At 45.9% G+C, this 19,048-nt stretch overlaps 1 protein-coding gene across 1 annotated transcript in view; it reads left to right on the top strand.

The window, feature by feature from the left end:
- The first annotated feature begins 115 nt into the window (after nucleotides 1–115).
- Nucleotides 116–19,048, top strand: part of LOC119388245 (general transcription factor IIF subunit 2) — a 33,077-nt gene continuing 14,144 nt past the window's right edge. Inside the window, exons 1-4 of the mRNA XM_037655916.2 lie at nucleotides 116–308; nucleotides 380–453; nucleotides 4,234–4,388; nucleotides 13,812–13,841. Coding sequence (XP_037511844.1) covers nucleotides 246–308; nucleotides 380–453; nucleotides 4,234–4,388; nucleotides 13,812–13,841 — 322 coding nt within the window. The 5' untranslated portion in view covers nucleotides 116–245. The remainder of the gene's footprint in view (nucleotides 309–379; nucleotides 454–4,233; nucleotides 4,389–13,811; nucleotides 13,842–19,048) is intronic.

Here is a 19,048-nt window from a genome sequence, read left to right on the forward strand (position 1 = left end):
ACGCAACTTAGTAAAATATATGTGAATGTTTAGGAAAACGCCGACCGTTTTTAGTGCTTTTAGTGCCGCTTTTAGTTCTCAGCTGTCATTGTCAGGTGGCGTAGAATTCAAAGATCCGTGAAAAGCCGTGAAAAGGCGCAGCCAGCGCAGCACGAAGCACACTGGTTCATGTCTACGGTTACGCGTGAGCTTTGATTGATGATTAAAGACATTAAAGGTGTCACAGTCTTTTCACTCGCTTAAAAATGGGGGATCAAGACAGAGACGTTGACTGCTCCAACGCGGCCCGAGGCGTGTGGCTCGTAAAGGTATGTTAGTTCGTTAGTTGACCTGATCAAATGTTGACAAAAGCTATTTCCTCTCTGCTCTTACATTTCAGGTGCCGAAATACATCGCTTCTAGATGGTCTAAAGCGCCACCCATGTCTGAGGCTGGGCGGCTGAGAATCACGAAGTGAGTCTAAATTCAATGCGTGCGCCTTGTGAAGGCTGCGAAAATTTACCTGGTGAGGAGTGACGCCGTTACTAAAGTAAAGCCTCTTAAACATTCTCACCATTATCACTGTGTGACAGCTTGCTGCCATGCTGAGGTGACTTTCGATAGGTCAACACAATAACTGCACAGCGCCAAAGAACGAGGACATACGAAAGACGGGACGAGCGGCTTACAAACTCGTCCAAGCTTGTGTGTTTCTACGTCAACACAGCTTACTGTAGCAAGTGGGATTTACAGTACGATGAAGACTTTTTTTTTTTTTTTACTATCGGGATGTGGCATACTTCTCCGAACGTTGACTTCTGTCTTGGGGACGGTTGAATTTGTCATGTCTAGTGAGCCAGCATAATTACTCGCCTCAACCTCGTTCATACAATCCCGTCAGGCCGCATAGGATCGGAAAATGCAGGTGCTTCAAATCCCCCAGATAGTGAGCAGAGTTCTGCAACACCACATCAGGCAGCGCTTTGTGCTATAATCAACTTAAAGGGGCACTGACATAAAATTTCAAGCTCGAGATGTGTCCTTCATTCGATTGTTCGGTATGCATAAGTATTTTTGATCAAGTTTGAATGGCGTCCGTCACCTGGAAGTTATTTTATTTCGAGGGCAAAGAGTGTACGAAAGCTCAAAGGGACTTCCATCATCCTGCGACATTGACACTACTGCGACGTGTTCGGTGTGGCGCATACCATCCTGAGTGACGATGCACTAGTAGCAATGACGTCGACTATTCTAGTGTTTTCATCGTGGTGCCGATGCCTGTAAACGCTCTCTCTCTTCACGCCTAATCTAGGTCGCGTCGCTTTGAACGATTTCGTGAAATTACAAGACGCAAACCACCAAGAAAAGACAGGCGAAAGGAAAGAGCATGATTCGACATGTGTTTGTCAGTCAGCACGTCGGGGAATTGTGTTGTTGGAAGCGCAGAAAAAGCGGAATGAGTGTGTCGTTTCATTACACGTGAGGTACACGCTGACACGATGACAAGCTACCAAAGTGCAGTAGAGTATAGATAAATATCATCGCTAACAAGTAACACACAGGTAGCGTTAATAGTGAATTTTAGTTCGTCCGTAGGCTTCGTTGTGCTAGCGTGATACTGGGTTACTGCAGCCGTAACCGTGAGAGGCTGGATAGGTGGGCCCATCTGGCGGCGCAAAGAGGAACTTTGCAAGCACCGAATTTCTACTGTAGAAACGTATAGACCCCTTTGCGTATATGGGAATGCCGTGCACGCTAGAATTCTCTAATATAGCTAATTGAGACGCACCAGCGAGCATAGCCCAAGCGTGCGTCCTCGGGCACCTCATTGCTGCTTGGAACGGCGTCCATTTTTGAATCGCTGTTTTGCAAAGCGTCGAAGTGAAAATGATTCGCGACGTCGCGAATCGCGGCGATTCCAAGTTCCAGAATGTCGTCTTCAACACTAGTCGACATTTTTGACGGCGATGCTGGTGACAAGGCATGACTGAACGTGTGCGCCTAGCAGACGAAATGTTAGCTGAGCAGCTGAGCCTCACGTCACTCCTTTCTGTAGACAAGTGGTCAGCTGGGGGGGCGGTATGGAGGTGGCGCTGCCGGCACTAAAAAATGGCGGGCTTGCCGGTCATTTTGAATCGTGCTAAGATACCGGTGATCTAAATCAATAAAACAGATAGTTATTCGTACCTCAGTGGCATTTTGGGTTGCGGATCGCTACTGGGGGGTCGATAACTACTTGTGGATGCAAAAATCTTGACATTCGTAAATCTGATGTCAGTGCTCCTTTAAAGGGCCCGTAAACAGGCTGCGACTTTTTTTTTTACACCCGCCAAACAAGCTCGCTAATCCGTACAGTAGACCGCGGCGATCACGTTTTCCGAATATTACAGCGCTGCGCGCCACGCAGACCCTTCATTTCGAAAAACAATTCCCGCGCTTCTTTCCTACGCCTGACCAGTCCTCCTCGTACGCGCAGTGACGTCAACTCGGCGATCGCCGAGTTGACGTAGCACTGAGCTTGTCGATTGGTCTAAACCAGGTCTCAACAAACAATTGTCAAGTTAACGTCAGTTCCTGTTCCCACCCACCGCTACGAAACTGCGCCTTGTTTTTTGGCCCAGCGGTGATGCGGTTTCGGCCACGCAGTTGTCGCGCGTATATTCCTCGCACTGCATAGCACCTGCACGCACTTCGGCGAAGCGTTGTTCAGTTGCCGGCTGCAAATCGAGCGGGGAGAGGGGAATCTCCGGTAGCTCGGACGGGTCGCGCTTGCTCGCGCGGCAAGCGGGGTTCTCCAGGCTTTTCTCTCGCGCCCCTTCGATGTCTCGCAAAGCAAGCATGCATTCCTGCTGCATTGTGAACTGTCACAAAGGTTTAAAAATAGTGAAGAGCCGAAAACTGCCCGTCAAGTTACGGAGCACGTGCGACAATATAAACAATAAACAACCAGGAGCCACAGCAAGCGGAAGTGCATTGCGACTGATCGAGCTCGCCCATGACGTCAATTGTTGACGTCGTGTCACGTTGCCGAAGTGGGCGGAGTCACGACGACGGGCTACGCCTTTTCCTCCATGTGGCGGAGAAGGGTGGTGAGGCCGCGCGAAAATTTGAAACCAGCTGAAACGGATGTTCTAACCCCTGTAACTTCCTTATTATAGCACGTACTCGCAAAATTCTTGCGGCAGCATGTTCACATAGCAAAAGTGCGCATATTTCTTTTCATTACAATTTTTGGACATCGGGGTTGTTTACTGGCCCTTTAAGTAAACATTTGATTTGCCAGAGTAAAAAAGAAAAACAGATTGTTAATTAACGTTAATGTGTCATTTTTACTATTTGCAGAATAACTTTTCATTCAAGATCATTACTGGGCTCATTTTGTGATGCCGCCACCATCAGAAAGCTGTGGCAGAAAAATGGCATGCAATGTACGTCATCTTCATCTAACTGGAAAAAAGAAAAGTGACTGTGGAGAGGATTCAAACCTTTGCCTCATCGCCACTGCTACTGCTCACACGCTGTGCCATCAATGCATCGCGCCACCATTGCAATAGGTGACAGCGATGAACACCTTCAAACTCTGCCAGCCGGGCGATGAACTAAATGGCACATGATAGGTGCGGCACCACTGGCAGCACTGTTGAGTCTTTAATGTCCAAAGTTGAATTGCTCGCATCTACATCACCAGGCGAGACAGCATAACGTGACCAGAGATTCCAGTTTATTGCTGATGAAGTACAAGGTCATCTCAATGCAGCAAAATGTGTAAAGCGAGCTGCTGCTGTGAAACAATGTTCACCGCCCAAGTCTTGTCATTTAAAGCATTGGCACCACATTGTCATCTTCATACCATCACTATCATTCTGAAATCCTACTGCCAACCCATTGTCATCGTGGATGATAACCAACTAGCCTGCCAATGTGCTTTAGTCATCATGTGATTTCATAGTTGTCATTACGTCATCGTCATTCCACTGTCACCATTCCTTCATAGTCACGTGTGGGATTCTCATGCTCGGGTTTATCTTGAGCAAGGCGCTTCCTGGTGAAAATGTGTTTAACATGGTTTGCGCTCTATACTTGTTCTCAAAACAGTAACGGCATTCTCTGCAACACCAATGAAAGCTTTGCCTAAGCTGATTCCTACAGTGCGTAGGATCCACATAGTATTTCTTTAGAATGTTCTTGATGTAGTACTACTTATGATATTAAAATGCATATATTTTAATAACTAACTCTGTGTTCTATTTTCAGGGGAGTAAATGGCAAATCAGACATTCGGTTCACACTAAGCGATGAATGTGTCAACATGAAAGACCCAGCTGACAAGTCATCTATACCAAAAGAACATCGTTTTGTCATCTCCAACATAGCCAACCAGAACTTAGCCGTTTTCTCACAGAACAAAGGTTTGTCTGAAGCATCAAAAACTCTGTCAGTGAGCACGTAATTTTTGTGTAAGCGCATAAGTTATATTTCACTCTGAATTTTAAGGGGGGGTTCCACTGTCGCCATCTTGCGAGTAGTTATATTTCAGTCGCCAGAAGACTGGCACTCAGTCAGGACCACGGCTGAGAGGTGAAACTCCCAGTTTTGCTGACGCGCTACACTGGATGAGGAGGGGGACGAGAAGTTTGCTGTCACAATTTGGGGAAATGAGGCGCTGAGGAGTGGCTTTCTTTTTTTTCTCCCCTTCGACAACACCTCTCTCTCTCCTTCTCTGATGCCCCTCGCACACTTATCTCTGTCCCCTGCGGTGCAGTGCTTTTGAAGCACCACGGGAGGAACAGTTGTGCTGAAAACCACACATGCAGGCTGTCGGCTGACAGCGCCAGTCCGTTCTGTGCACGACAACTTGCTCAAACAGTCCTGCCTCACAGGCCGGCTGCTTTCAGTGACATACAGTGCTAGAGTGTAGGACTGGGTGACACTCTATCACAGAGGTCACATCACAAGCGAACCATGAGACATTACGTCCTTCTGTGTGCATATGTAAATAATCCCCCTCTGTCGCTGCTGTTTACTCCTACCTTGTTCACTGATGGTCGCTATTCAGTTGTCAGCTACTTGAGCTAGATAGCGGTCATTATGAAATAAACTCTCCTTTTCCTGTTCTCTATATCTGTATACTTTTCATGTAAACAACCACTTACTCCTACTACTCTCTGTCTCGTTACACATCCTGCCACAAGCGATTTATGCACCAAAGATTTTATTTCGTTTGAGAAAGAATTGAGAGCAAAATTATGTCGCTGAAACGCTAGCTGCCTTGTGAAAGCTACCTAATAGCTGAAGCTTGGTCAGCATAGGCAAATAATTATGGTGAAAGCAGGGCTCCTGTCCACACTTTTTGAATTATTTGCAAATGCTCCGGAAAGTTTTGTTCTCGTGGCACTGTCGGCCAGGCCCGTAGCCAGGAATTTTTTTCGGGAAGAGGGGGCGAGAGGGGCCTTGACTACTTGAGGAAAACTCCTATTTTCATTATTTATTTTTGGTAAAACGCCCCCCCCCCCCTTCCATCAAAATTTCGGGGGGGGGGGGGGGCCAACGGTGAAAGATAATCCAACAAGATTTGGAGGGGGGCCCTTGCTTGGTCACGGAGATCAAAATTCAACATGGTGGTGGAAAGAGCCCCTAAGAATAAAAAATGCACACCCGTGCTTCTTGTGAAATGCTCTACTCAGTACGCATGCATTCTCTGTGTCCAAAACATTCACTGTTTTATTCACTGTTTCCAAAACAGTGAATGAAACAGTGAAAATGGCGGGAGGGGTGGGTGTGGGGTGCTTGCTCTGTCATTGGCACATAATTCAAACCTCTTGAGAAAAGGAGGGGGCACTTTCTCATATATATATATATATATATATATATATATATATATATATATATATATATATATATATATATAATTTAAAATCTTGAGCAAGTGCCCCTACCCGAGAAAGCGCCCCCTCCTTTTCTCAAGAGATTTGAATTATGTGCCAATGACAGAGCAAGCATATATATATGTGTGTGTGTGTGTGTGTGTGTGTGTGCGTGTGTGTGTGTGTGTGTCCATACACATACATATATATATATATATTATACATACACATATATACATGCAAAATTGAAAAGTTTCGGGTGTATATATACCCCAAAAGGTATAGGTGAGGTATAGGTACGTAATTTAGGAGGACTGTGTCTTGTTGCGTTAGTTGGTAGCAACCGTTGCAGTTCACCGCAGTGTAAGAAATGCACCTGTCCTTGTATGCATTGTTTCTTCACCAGTTCTTATTGCTAAGCTGTGGCTCGATATGTCATGACGGGCACTGGCTGTTTTGTAATAGCGTCCGTGATACAGGAAACAGTAAAGAGAAAAAATGTTGAAAGGGGCACAGCAACCTTGAACGAAATTTGCAGTGGCATTAAGCGTCATAATCAGAAACATTGTGGTTTTTTTTTTTCTTTCTTCCTTCCTCTTTTTTGAAGACAGTGTTTTCAGCAATATGTGCACACCAAAGCTGCTGCGGCACTTATGGGCCATTCAGGGAGGTCAGCATGCTGCATTCACATGACTAATGTCATCGTGAGGAAGGCCATCGTATATCCTGCTTTCTTTTCACTTGTAAAGTTAAAAAAATGTGTAAGGCTGTTGCTGTGTAAATGTTCTATAAACAAACGTACGTAACCTATATCTTTTCTTCAAGGTACGGCCCATCTCTACACGCGCTAGGGAGGAAGGTCTAGTACAAATTCTTCTCATTCTTGTTTGCCCACTTGTGGCTACCTATATAGAGGAAATGTGTTGCTGTAATCCGTTAGCCTTTACACCAAAGCATTACCTTCGCGGCGTAAAAGGAAGTTGGACAGCTGGAACGAAGCTGCTGAAGGGGAACAATATCCTGGGGTACAAATCTGTGGTCAAGAGTATTTTGAAGCCTTGAAAGCAGTGGAGTAGCATTCCCATTTCCGCAAGGTTTGGGCATGTCTTTCTCCTCGTGTGTGCCTCCTATAGTTTCTCTTTTCAAGTATTGCGCTACGTTTCTTCGGCTTTGCGCATGTCATTCGACAAGTATGAACTCGCACAAGAAAATGTTGGGGGGGGGGAGGTGCAGTCTGGAAGCCGTACAGTGCATTGATGGTTGTGGCACACACAACATATTGTAGTGTACAATGGCGATCAAAACATGGAATAAGTTTATGCAAGGTTCACTGCAGTGGTTAGGGCTGCTGGTAAGTGGGGCTGCTGGGGTATGCGCCAAGGGAGCAAGTTTGACCACTGCACCCCCCCCCTCCCCCATTTCCCTCCATTGGTCCAGTCTGAAAAAAAAAATGTTCTGCAATGGATGCAAAAATGAAAATGAAGAGATCAAGTGCTTCTCACAAAGGCCTGCCATTAGTCCCCAGCTTTTCAGGGTAAAGATGGGAAGTAAACAGTTCTTTGAATCCAACCCAGGGGTCCTTGGTCGCCATTATCGTCAAGAAACATGTGTAGCCATAACCCTGCGCATTGAAAAATGGCGTGAAAGGTGTGAATGAGTAAAGGTATGGGGCAGAATTCAAACCCCGGTTTAGATTTGAGCAAGGCGGCTGCCTTCCTGCCCCTCTCGTGTGCATTCCTATGCTGTCTGCCATTTATGAAACCTTGCCCGAGGTGGTTTACTGAAGAAATGAAAAAACTTAAAAGACTCGCTAGTTAGGGCAGACACAGGCAAATCCGATTGCCAGAGGGCATGCAGACCATTAGGAAAATCTCGATGCAAAATGTGCCGGCACATGCCACAGGGTGACCACAAACACGGCCTAGGCTTACCACTCACACTTTCTATATAAAATTAAGGAGGACTTTAATTTTGATTTGAACAAACAGGCATACAAATTTATGTGTGAAGTTTGCTGCAAGACCGAATATAATGGACAGACGGAAACCTCGTGCCGCCAGCACAGAGCGCAGTTCTCCCGAAAGTTCAATCATTGATAGCAAGAGAAATGAATCGGAAAATTACGCCAAGCAAGCTCGCAGTTCCTAGGTCATGACCTCAAGTTGTCTAAATGTGCACGCGATAGAAGCAGGGGCGGATGCAGGGTAACCACAGGAGCACCTTGTTGTATGGCATACTACATTGACAGTGAAGAATACCAAGAAGTCGCCAATCTGACATAGCGATCCTCAGATTGAGTGATGTGAACCTTCGGAGCACAGGAAATATGAATGGGCTCTACCACTGCCAGTTGCCTCTATTTATCCGACTTGGCACTTCCCGCAAAGGGTATTTATCTTCGTGCATGGTTCTGGTCTCCCATTACATCTATCTCTCAGGGGCGAGGAGCAGCAGCCCCCCCTCCCGCTAGAGGGAAAATAGTCAAAACACAACGCACAAGTCCCCCACCTCCCTGCCTCCTGAAAGAACTCGCTTGTTGTGGGTGCTCCCCAGAAAAAAAAAAAAATTTCTGGTGGTGCCCTGCTATCCCTTCAACAACCTTATTATTGCGATAGCAATTATATGGACACTCGGCTGGTTTTTGCCGTCGCCGTCATGTCCCGTATATGCATATGTATGTATATATTATATATAAAAGCCACAAATAAAAATAATTCAAAAGAAAAATTTTCCGAAGCATGCTACTGTGGATTCGAACCAGCGACGCCTTGCTTTGTAGCACGCTGCGTTAAAACAATTCCACCACGCAGTACACATCCTCCAGCATACTAACGGCGAGCTATTTATATGCACCATTTACCACTGGCAGTACCTAGAGATCGGAGGTGCTTCAGCGGGTTCATTATCGCCAGCAAGATGGCGCGAAGGGCGTGCTTTAAAGGCCATCGCCCCGCTAGTAGCTGCGTTGGGTAGGCTGCTCTTGTGTTCGGAGGAGCAGCAGTGTTTGAGGGTTGGATAAAACGCATGGGACGCACATGTGACGAAATTAAAATTATGCAAGATGCAGGCCATGCTAGTTTTTGATATTTGTGTCTTGGGAAAACGTGAGTGCAAGAGCCCAAGAGTGGCTTGAGTTCTGCGCATGCGCCCTGGCGGCTCGCAAATTCCTTGGTTCCCCAATTCTAAAGCTCTCTAGTGTTTCACTGGAGTTAGGATGTACGCCTCCGACTTGTACTTTGATATACAAGGTGTGGTCGCCCGTGCTTGCACGCTTATTTCTTGAGGGGGAAGGTTTGTACATCTTGTGCTTTCACCGCAAAGCTTGCGTTGAAGCTGTAGAATGCACAAAAGTCAGTTCGCTCGCTCCAGCAGCCGCATTTGCGACAAGTGAGCTGCTAGCTAGAAGAGCCAAAGTAGGGGCTAGTTGAAGTAACAACTTTGACAGTTAGTTCATGCTCATCCTGTGTATACATATGCATTCTTTTCATGCGTCCTGTTTTGTGTTTGAGCACTGCGCTGCAAGTGTCAAGCTGTGACAGTTGTTAGTTCACGCTCGCCCTGTATGTGTTCTTTTCATTTTCGTGCATCCTTTAGGCTTGAGGAGTGCGCAGCAAATTTTGAGCTGCTTGCCGTTCTCCGTGTGACATTCCAATTTGTTGCCACCGCATTCATTGCTTCGCCCTTGCGGCAAGACTGTGACTTTTTTGTTACATCGTGCCTTGCAGTCAGCAAAAGTTCATTGCCGATCCGCTTTGTTGTTTCTGGCTGAAATCTCCTATAGCCCACGCTGTGTTCCTGCAGTCAGGAGTGCAGCAAATAGTCGACTTTGTGGTTTATTGGAACCAATTAGGATATTCACAGCCGACTCCGAGTGAAGCCCGCGTCTCCTTGGAATGAGTTTGATGTAATTATGGGGAACGCCGTAATCAAGGACTGCCGAACACTTGGAGTGCACAGGAAAATACACACGGGTGTTCCTGAATTTTGCTGCCGTGGAAATGCACCTCTTGTTAGTGGAAATAGAACCCGTGTCCTCGAGCTAAACAGTGCAAATGCATAACCTGCTAAAGTATACCATACACAGTGGGTTGGAGCGAGCGTATCCTGCCAAATTTCCACTTTTAGCCTAATCTAGCAAGTTCATAGCGCAGCAAGCGTGGCTGAACTTGATGGGTTACTTTTGCGACACGCACTCTTGTCATGCTGTCGTTTTGCCCGGTCCGAATGCTGAGGATCCAGAAAGGGAAGCCAGCACAAAAGACATTCAAGCAGGCTACATCTGACTGACGCGGAGGTATACAGCTTTATTCTGTTTAATTGTTAATTTAGTTAGCTTAATTATCAGTGACAGAAATAAATATGCAGAAAGTACAAAACTGTGTTGTCATTCCTTTATGTGTGCCTTGTCTCGTATTTGCGCTGTTTATTAGGAGCGAAGCTCCTTAGGCTCGCACCACGCAGTCACCGTCGAAGCTCCCTGGAATATAGATGCGGTGCCGGCAAAAAAAAATAAAAGGCAAGGCACGCGCAGGCGTTCGGCAGTGCAGCGCAATAAACAGTTTCAAAACGTACATAGTCGTTTGCGTCCCATTTCTAAGGAGCTTCGCTCATCAGTTGTATTCGTACACGGAACAGCTGCTCATTTTTGCGATGGATTCATACCAACGAGCCCACCTGACCACACTTCTATAAAACTATACGTTTGAAGTGTCATTGACTGCAGTCCTTGGCAAAAGTGCTCTATGCCACTGCTAGAGATGTGGTGCAAAGCAAAATAGGAAAGGGGAAGAAAAGGATTTCTAGTTTGTCGCAGAACATGACGCGCTGACCTGGCTCCAGCACATGAGAGAACACAGAGAAGGCATGCCACCTATGAACACTAGCTGAGGCAGGGAGGCACAATGTCTGTGCTGATAGTGGCTCTCCTCTCAGCTAACTGGACTGTTGGGAGCTTGGTTGAGTGGAGGTGAGAAATACGCATGTCAACAGCTCGAAAGCACCACACACTGGGCTGCAAAAAAAACAGGGCTGATCCCTCATCATAGGAATTGGCATAACACGAAAGTGAAACATGTCTTTACAGAAGTAGTTGATTGTTCATTGTGTATTGATATACGAGGGCTTGTACAATGTCCATTGGTGTTCGGCAGCTATAGCACCGTTTGACGCAGATGCACCCATGTTGACACCTAGTGGCACATCTCCATCGTGACGACTAATGCCCATGATCATAATTTAACTGTTGTGGTAGCTGGAGTTGTTAACATATACCTTGACACAGCATATCAAGAATCCTGCGCAAAGATGGCATCAACGAGCACATAATAAACACTGGTACTCGATATGCACTTCTTCAAAGCTTCGTCAGATTGAGGAGAGAAACGGCTAGGCGTGCAGTCCTCAGTAGTAGGGTAATCTAGGCCTGTGCTCATGCAGACACTGCCACACTGCGCTTCAGCAACACAGGAGGCAGAGGTTCGTGGCTTGAGCCATGAACGCGTGAAGGCGTTCCACGTCTTGCTGCCGTCTGTCTCGCTTCACCAAGGCACGACATTCGCCCGTCAACATCATTGCCTTTCTGCGGTGCTTATTGCAGCAGTTTTATTAGTCGGTGCTATCGCACCCGAAGCAGTAGGTGGCAGAGAAACACCGTTCGTGCATGTGGAAGCTGCACTACTCCGACAATGAGCCGTCACATGCTAACACGAAGAGAAGGCAAAGAACGTAACTGCGTCTAGGGCGACTCCTCGATGCTAGCGCGGCCATTGTTCTTCGCTGACATTGAGACGCTTTAACTGAATCGTCGCCGAATTGCTCCCTGTCGGCACTTGTTAATGTCATGACTAGAGACCGGATTTCAGGCAAATGCCCATTTTGTTCCTTGCGCTCCTATCGCGCCATTTTGATATATGAGCATGAATAGCGGTTAAGAAGGGCTTTTATAGTGCCTATTAATGCCTATTTTTGGCATTCGTGCCTAAATGCTTACAAATGCCTATAAGAGACCGTTATTCATGCCACCGCACAACATTGACTGTTCGGAACTCTATCTGGTTCAACCTAGTCGTCTAGTTAAACCAACTCTCGGAAACAACGGCCAGCAGCAGTGAAGTGGGACACGCTGGTGAGAATTTTCCACCGCTCTGACATGGCTTAAGCTGTTGCCGATTGTAAAACCACAGAGAGTCGTCAACGGAAAGGAGAGTGAAGAGCAAGAAAAGAAAGAAAAATGTGATGGTGCACACAGATTTCGTTTGGTTTGTAATTTACTTTTTAAGGTGTTCACTGCAGTAGCATAGCCAGAAATTTCTTTGTTGGGGGGGGAGGGGGAAGGGCGGTTCAGCCATACTTAATGTATGTTTGTGAGTGCATTTGCATGTGTGCTTGCAACCCCATACACCTGCAGAATGGGAGTTTTGGGGGGGGGGGGGGGGGGGGATTGATCACCCAAGCCCTAACAGTGGACACTTGATTGACATCTGACCTCTAGTCATGACACAGTACTTCACTTTACCGCTTAGAGACGGCGGCACTGCCCCGCCCCGCTAACAGAGAGCACCGTGCGAGACAGAATGCGTGAGAGATATATAAGACGCATTCGTGGAGCATTGTGAATGTTCTTCAGTGGAATAGACCATAGAGCGCCAGGCGCTTATCATTGTGGACCGAGAGGTCGTGGGTTTGATTCCTGGTGGCGGAACTTTTCCTGCTAGTTTTTTTTTTTTTTTTCATCCGTTAGTGTCCATTTTACCAACGTCATATTCGTGACGAAAATACGTCAGTGAAATCTTGGTGGACGGCGGCATAAAACACGTTCGTGTTAAAATGAGAAGAAATGTGGCAGGCTTGTCACATAAACATGATGTAGATCCACTGGTCTTGTATGGGAGGCTGCACGGAGGAAATGTCAGTTGCAGGCACTAGTACAGTCGAACCCGCATATATCAAACCCACGTATAACAAATTATTGTGCATGTCAAACAGTTGTAAAATGCCCTTGAAATATGTTTGATATGTAAAATATTTTATATATCGAATTAAGCCATTTGCATAAGAATGAAGTCGGAAGGAAGCCAAAATTTGCATTAGGGCTTAGGGAGGTATCATTTAAGAAACAAACGTTGACCTGAAGACCAGCTGTAAAGCCATCCTTTCCAAGAAGAAAGAAGAAAAGAACATGATTTTTTCACCTTTGTTAATGTATGTATGACTTAACTCTTGTCTACAGAAAATGCATCTAAAGAAGAAAAAATAAAAGAAGAGAAATGGGGTCCTGTATTGGATCAGTCCTTTTTTTATTTATTTTTAAGGCATCACTTTCAATGCATATTGTTTGGCTGAGCAGGTAGCTAGAAAACCCATTGCACCATTGATATGCCTTGCACCACATGCTACATTTCACAAGTAAGTATCCCCAAGTTGGATCAGCTGGGAATATTTCCGGCTGGGAGGGACACCCCTTGCAAGTGTCCCTTCCTTGAGAGTTATCTTTCAAACATCATATATGTGAATTGCTTAACAGTTGAGCATAGTGCCTTCAACTTTTTTTAATGGCTGTTTATTTTTCAGTGTACAGCTAAGACTATTGAAATGCAACAGCCGCTTGACCAGTTCAAAGAAGACTAAATAGAAAAATGCAATTACACGAGCTGGGACCCCATGCTCGTTTCTTAAATTTTATTTTGAAGCATGATTTTAATTCTAATATAAATAAAAATGCAACCACACTTACAACAAAGAAATGGCCGCCATGGCAAGATGTGTGTCCCTCCTTGTGATTTTTCTGCATTTGCGCCACTGAACACATGTATTTTATTTTAGCCTAAATGAGACAAGTGTTCATGCAGGTCCACAGCATGCACACTCCTTTATTTCTTCAAATCAGGTGCTCACAATGTTTCTGTTTTATCTTCGCTGTTAAAAGGAAAAATGGAAAGCATGCATTTTACTTTTTTTTTTTTGTTACAGTGGTGGAAGATGGCACAGAGCATTCTTCTGGTAAGTGTCTGTTGTTAAAACCTTGATTGTTTTGTGCCAGATCAGTTCTGTTGTTTACTTAGAAAATGTAGTACATTTTCATGCATTTCTTTAATATCTCATAGCCGCCACAGTGGTGCAGTGGTTGTGGTGCTCAGCTGCTGACCCGAATGGCACAGATTCAGTCCCGCCCGTGGTGATCGCACTTCTGATGGAGGTGTTTGATATTTCTGGAGTCCTCCATTACGGCATGCCTCATAATCATATGGTTTTGGCACGTAAAACTCCAGCAATTATTATTAATGAATTTAATATTTCTTATTAAAATTTTTAAAATTCATTTTAGTTCCCCTTGGTTAACCTCCCTGCTCACAGTAGAAAACAGCGTAATACAATGAAGACAAGAAAGACCAAATAGGACCCGTGCTGACTGCCGACAGGTGCATTTATTTTTGCTCCACAAATATACACTCATTCTGGAAAGGGGAATGACAGGAGGAGAGGGAGAAAATTTTTCTAACTCATGCGCAGATGCTCTGATTTGTCAAAGAACGCGTAACGCTGAACTACAGAGATACTTATAATCTCTTTGTCTGTTAGTGCGATTATGGGGAGCTTAGAATAACAGAGAGCTGAGCTAGTTGGTAAGTATTCATTTAAAAAAGACAGGGCATGCAAACACGGACACAAGAAAGAAGTCATGACACCACAAATGCCGACTAACAACTGAATAGATGCACAACAGCGGAAAAGAAAGAAGGCATGAAAACTTATCTGCACATGCCCATGCAATAGCGAACCTATCAATCCGGCACGCGTGGGGGCCTACGCGAAAGATAACTGTTAAGGCATTTGATTTCATCTTTATGCAAGTTAATCGACGGTTGGCTCACGCATGCGCTACCACTATTCTCGTTATGCCATGCCTCAATCATCAGATGCGTTTCTTCATTCCCATGTCGGTACAAAACTGCGCATTCATTGAATTTTGGCGTGCACTTACAATCTCGACAATGTAACGATAGATTAGAAGGTGAGCCTCCGGTTAGTGATCTTTTATGTTCTAATAATCTCTGGTTAAATACGTTTAAATGCTTTTGCGCCGTTGTGCATCTGTTCAGTTGTTAGTCGGCGTTTGTGGTGTCCTGACTTCTTTCTTGTGTCCGTGTTTGCACGCCTGTCTTTTTAGAATGATGGGGAGCTGATACATGAATGACCGGCAACATGGGTGGAAAAGGCTTCATATATCTCGCGGTTATCTCGATAGCGGTGCACAATGCTCGTCTGGTGGAAGTTTGTGGTGCAGTCACACTCAGCACAGTGTATTACAATGTCAGTGTCTCGGACCGTGCTTCCTCAACGCGCTGCCTGCGAGTAGCTGACCCGAGCGACACGTGAAGGAAGTCTTGTTCAGTCGTTGGCTGTGCACCAATGATGTAATCGCCGATATGATGTTACATTGCCAGCATGGGTGTAGTTGCAACGATGGGCTATGGCTTCCTCTCTGTGTGGCAGAGAAGGGTGGCGAGCCAAGCAGGAAACCGAAACCAGCCAAGATGGTTGTTTTATCCCCTGTAACTTCATTATTACACTACTTATTTAAAAGTTCCTTGCAGCAGCATGTTCACACAATACGAGTGAGCAGCTATCTTTTCATCACAAACTTTGGACCGCGGGGTTGTTTACTGGCCATTTGAAGGGATCGTGAACCACCCGTCGGGCTTACTGAGAAAACACGTCCTGCGGATAGCAGACACTGCTGTGAACATCTCGGCCAAATCTTGCAATCGTGTGCGGCAAGGAGAGCTTACAAGTGGAGCACGAAGTTGCCATTTGCTCAGGTGCCCTCTTTTCATACAGAGGCCCGACGACATCACTTCGGAGCTGCTGGTGCCCGCTTGACGTCGAACGGCATGCTATTGGCCTGTAGCCGGCATAAATCAAGAGCAACATTTGGATCAGATGCGATTCTGGCCATTAAGTGCCACCATGTGCCGGCGCTGCACTCCATAGTCTGCTAACATTATAGGAGTGAGCCAGACTCACGCGCAGGAATCACAGCATGAGAGAGCGATTGTGTTTCTTATGCCACCGCTCCCTGTCTAGCTTTCAGCGCACTGAAATGCTAGACAGGGAGCGGTGGACAGGGAGAGAAAGCACTTAAAGTGCATGCCAAACCCCTTTATGTCCCCACTCCACTTGTTCTTGACGGATTCGAGACATTTTTGCAGGAATCGATTCTTGAGAGACAATAGACTGGGTTACTGAGGTCATTTGATGACTACTTGGAAAACTAGTTCATGACCCCTTTAAGACATTACACCACCTGGCTTCAAGTGACAGCTGGTCCGCATGAATTTGCACTACTGTTCTTTCCTGCCTTTGATAACGATGAGAGCTCTGCTGGGAGCCACCATTTAGTCCCTGGCGGTCAAAGTCGCTGCGCATGTTGGAACTTGAACTCTGCCCAGTCCCGCCTTCATTTTCAGTGGCTTGTTGGCGTCGACAAGCCTTTTTGGTTGAGCCCAACAACAAAAGCCCAACCATGGCTCGATGACCTCGTCGCCTTGGCTGCTAATTGCCGCCCGCCATTCTTGCCTGGTCGTCTTTTGTTACTGCAGCGGTAGTGTGCTGCCACAGCTGAACCCTCCTGAACCATGGCCACTTGATGCACATGCTTGAACAATGGCTTCAGCTGGCAGTGCATGCGTTGGGGGACATGAGTTGTGACCCCTGCACTACTTTAGCTCATAAAACTATCACCATGTGTTCCGTTTATATTAATCCTCACGCATTTTACTGTTAAGGATTTAGAGCATATTCTGTACCAACTGCCTGAATCTTTTGTTATAGCAGGGGATTTTAATGCATATGGAACGCTCTGGGGAAGCAGTACAACCGACATCAGAGGACAAGTCCTCGAAGATTTTATCCTGAGTAATGATGTATGTCTTTTAAATACTAGTAATGTCACCTACTGCTCCCCAAGCACAGGAGCAACAAGTTGTTTAGATCTGGCACTGTGCTCACTGTCATTATTCTGTGACTTTAAATGGAACGTAATAGATAACGTTTACGGCAGTCACCACATGCCCGCTATCATACAATTAGCACAAAGCCTCCCTACTACTCCATCCAGACTACCTCTTTGCAAACTACATCTGGCAGAACGGGCACTGTTCACGGAAAAAGCCACCCTAGAAAAAGAGGTTCTTCATGGTTTATGCATAGACGGAATGAATGAGACAATCACTGCCTGCATACTCGCAGCAGCCAAACAAGCTATTCCACAGTCCTCCATTGTTTTAATTAAAAAGCTTAAACCCTGGTGGACAAGGAAGTGCACACAGACTTAGAAAATGCTAAACAAGGCCTGGGGCATTTTTCGTAAATACCTTACACAAGACAACCTCCTATCATTTAAAAAGGCAAGATTTATCTGCAGACAGGCCGAAAAGCTCTCCGGGAAAAACTGTGTCTCATCAATTAACAGCTCCATCACATCTAAAAGAATGTGGGTGAGGTGCACAAGCTTAGTGGCAATTATACTTCATATACTATCCCCATTCTGGCATCCAGACAACCTTACATGAACAGGCAGACCTACTAGCGCTGCACTTTTGCAGTATTTCGAGCTCAGCAAACTATTCGACAGCATTCCTAAAGCATAAACAGTCTATAGAAAAACAAAAGCTTCTCGTCACAGGTTTTCAGGACAGATCATGCAACGCCCCCTTAACCCTTCAGGAAATGAACAGAGTACTTTCTGAAGGTAAGAAAACAGCACCTGGTCCAGACAAAATGCATTATTAAATGCTCGCTCACTTGTCCCAGGATGTGGTGAAGGCCTTGTTACACTTCTTTAAAGGAGTACTGACACGAAAATTTTCAGTTGTCGTTTTTTTTAGCCCACAAGAGCCTAGAAAAGGTAGTGCTAAGCGCAAGTGCACCCTGAAAAAGTAATTTCAGTATGTTTTTAAGAACTGGTTTCGGTTCCTACTGTGCCCTTATGTCACAACACGGTATGAGTTTTTCGTCACGTGCTCGCGCAAGATATCGTGATGTTTCCATGGCCGCTCCGCACCGTGGCTTCGTTGGTGACGCACAAGCGGCCCATCTTGGAAGTTTTGGTACCTAACGTCGTCACAACTAGCCAGACTGCTGCGTGAAGTCACCAGAATTGGTACTGTAGCCTGACGTCAAGCTAGTGTCAATGTCGGTAGGTGCGCCATGGAAAAATTGACTTTCATATCAAAATAAAATATCTTATCAGCATTTGCTGAGCTTCAGACTTGCTCAGAGCCGTCTCTGCATACATGAGATTTGTATGGCAGAGTAAAATCGCCTTCGAAAAAGGTATCAGTACCCTTTAACGTTATCTGGGAGACTAGCAGAATGCCAACAGATTGGAAAAAAACTATTATAATTCCATTTCTCAAAGCTGGAAAAGATTCTATATTACCAACCAGCTACAGGCCCATAGCACTCACAAGTTGTATAGCAAAGTCCTGTGGGAGCATCATTAACATCAGACTAACATACGTCCTCGAAACCGATAACTTATTAAATGTCCACCAGTGTGATTATAAGAAAGCATCTACTGACCCCCTCATTCGCCTTGCACACAGTACGAGAAGCTTTTCTGTACAACAGCACTGTTTAGCAGTATTTTTTTTATCCTGAAAAGGCATTGACACAGCTTGGAAATGTGGGGTAGAGCTGTGCACGGGCCGTATTTCCGAGCCCGAGCCCGGCCCGGGCCCGCTGACTTTGTCGAAGGCCCGCCCGAGCCCGACGGCAAGGGGCTGCGAGCCCGCCCGACCCGGCCCGACGTACGAAAACACAATACCGGGCCCGGCCCGGCCCGGCTTTTTGAAGGTTCGCTGCGAAAACAAAACCTCGTTTTCCGGTAATTTGACATTTTATTGAGCATGTCAAATATGATCAAACGACACACGACGAACAGTCCCTATTACACAGATTACACATTACAAGTAGACGGCCTCATGCGAGCAACAATGGAGTTCGCTCGCCAAAGCCGTCACGTGTATGGTGTATGCCCATGCAAGCGTCAGCTTGCACGAAGGCGATCAGTCGCTCGTCGCTGTCGCGTGCATTCTCACTCATATGGGATTTGGCCTTAATCTAACGCGAACAGTCGCGTGGCGCCGTCACTAGCTGGGGTCTTACGAGACCTGGCAGATCTAGGATTCTGCGGATGGATGCTC

This window comes from Rhipicephalus sanguineus, chromosome 3, assembly GCF_013339695.2.
Source record: "Rhipicephalus sanguineus isolate Rsan-2018 chromosome 3, BIME_Rsan_1.4, whole genome shotgun sequence".
NCBI classification, from domain to species: Eukaryota; Metazoa; Arthropoda; class Arachnida; order Ixodida; family Ixodidae; genus Rhipicephalus; species Rhipicephalus sanguineus.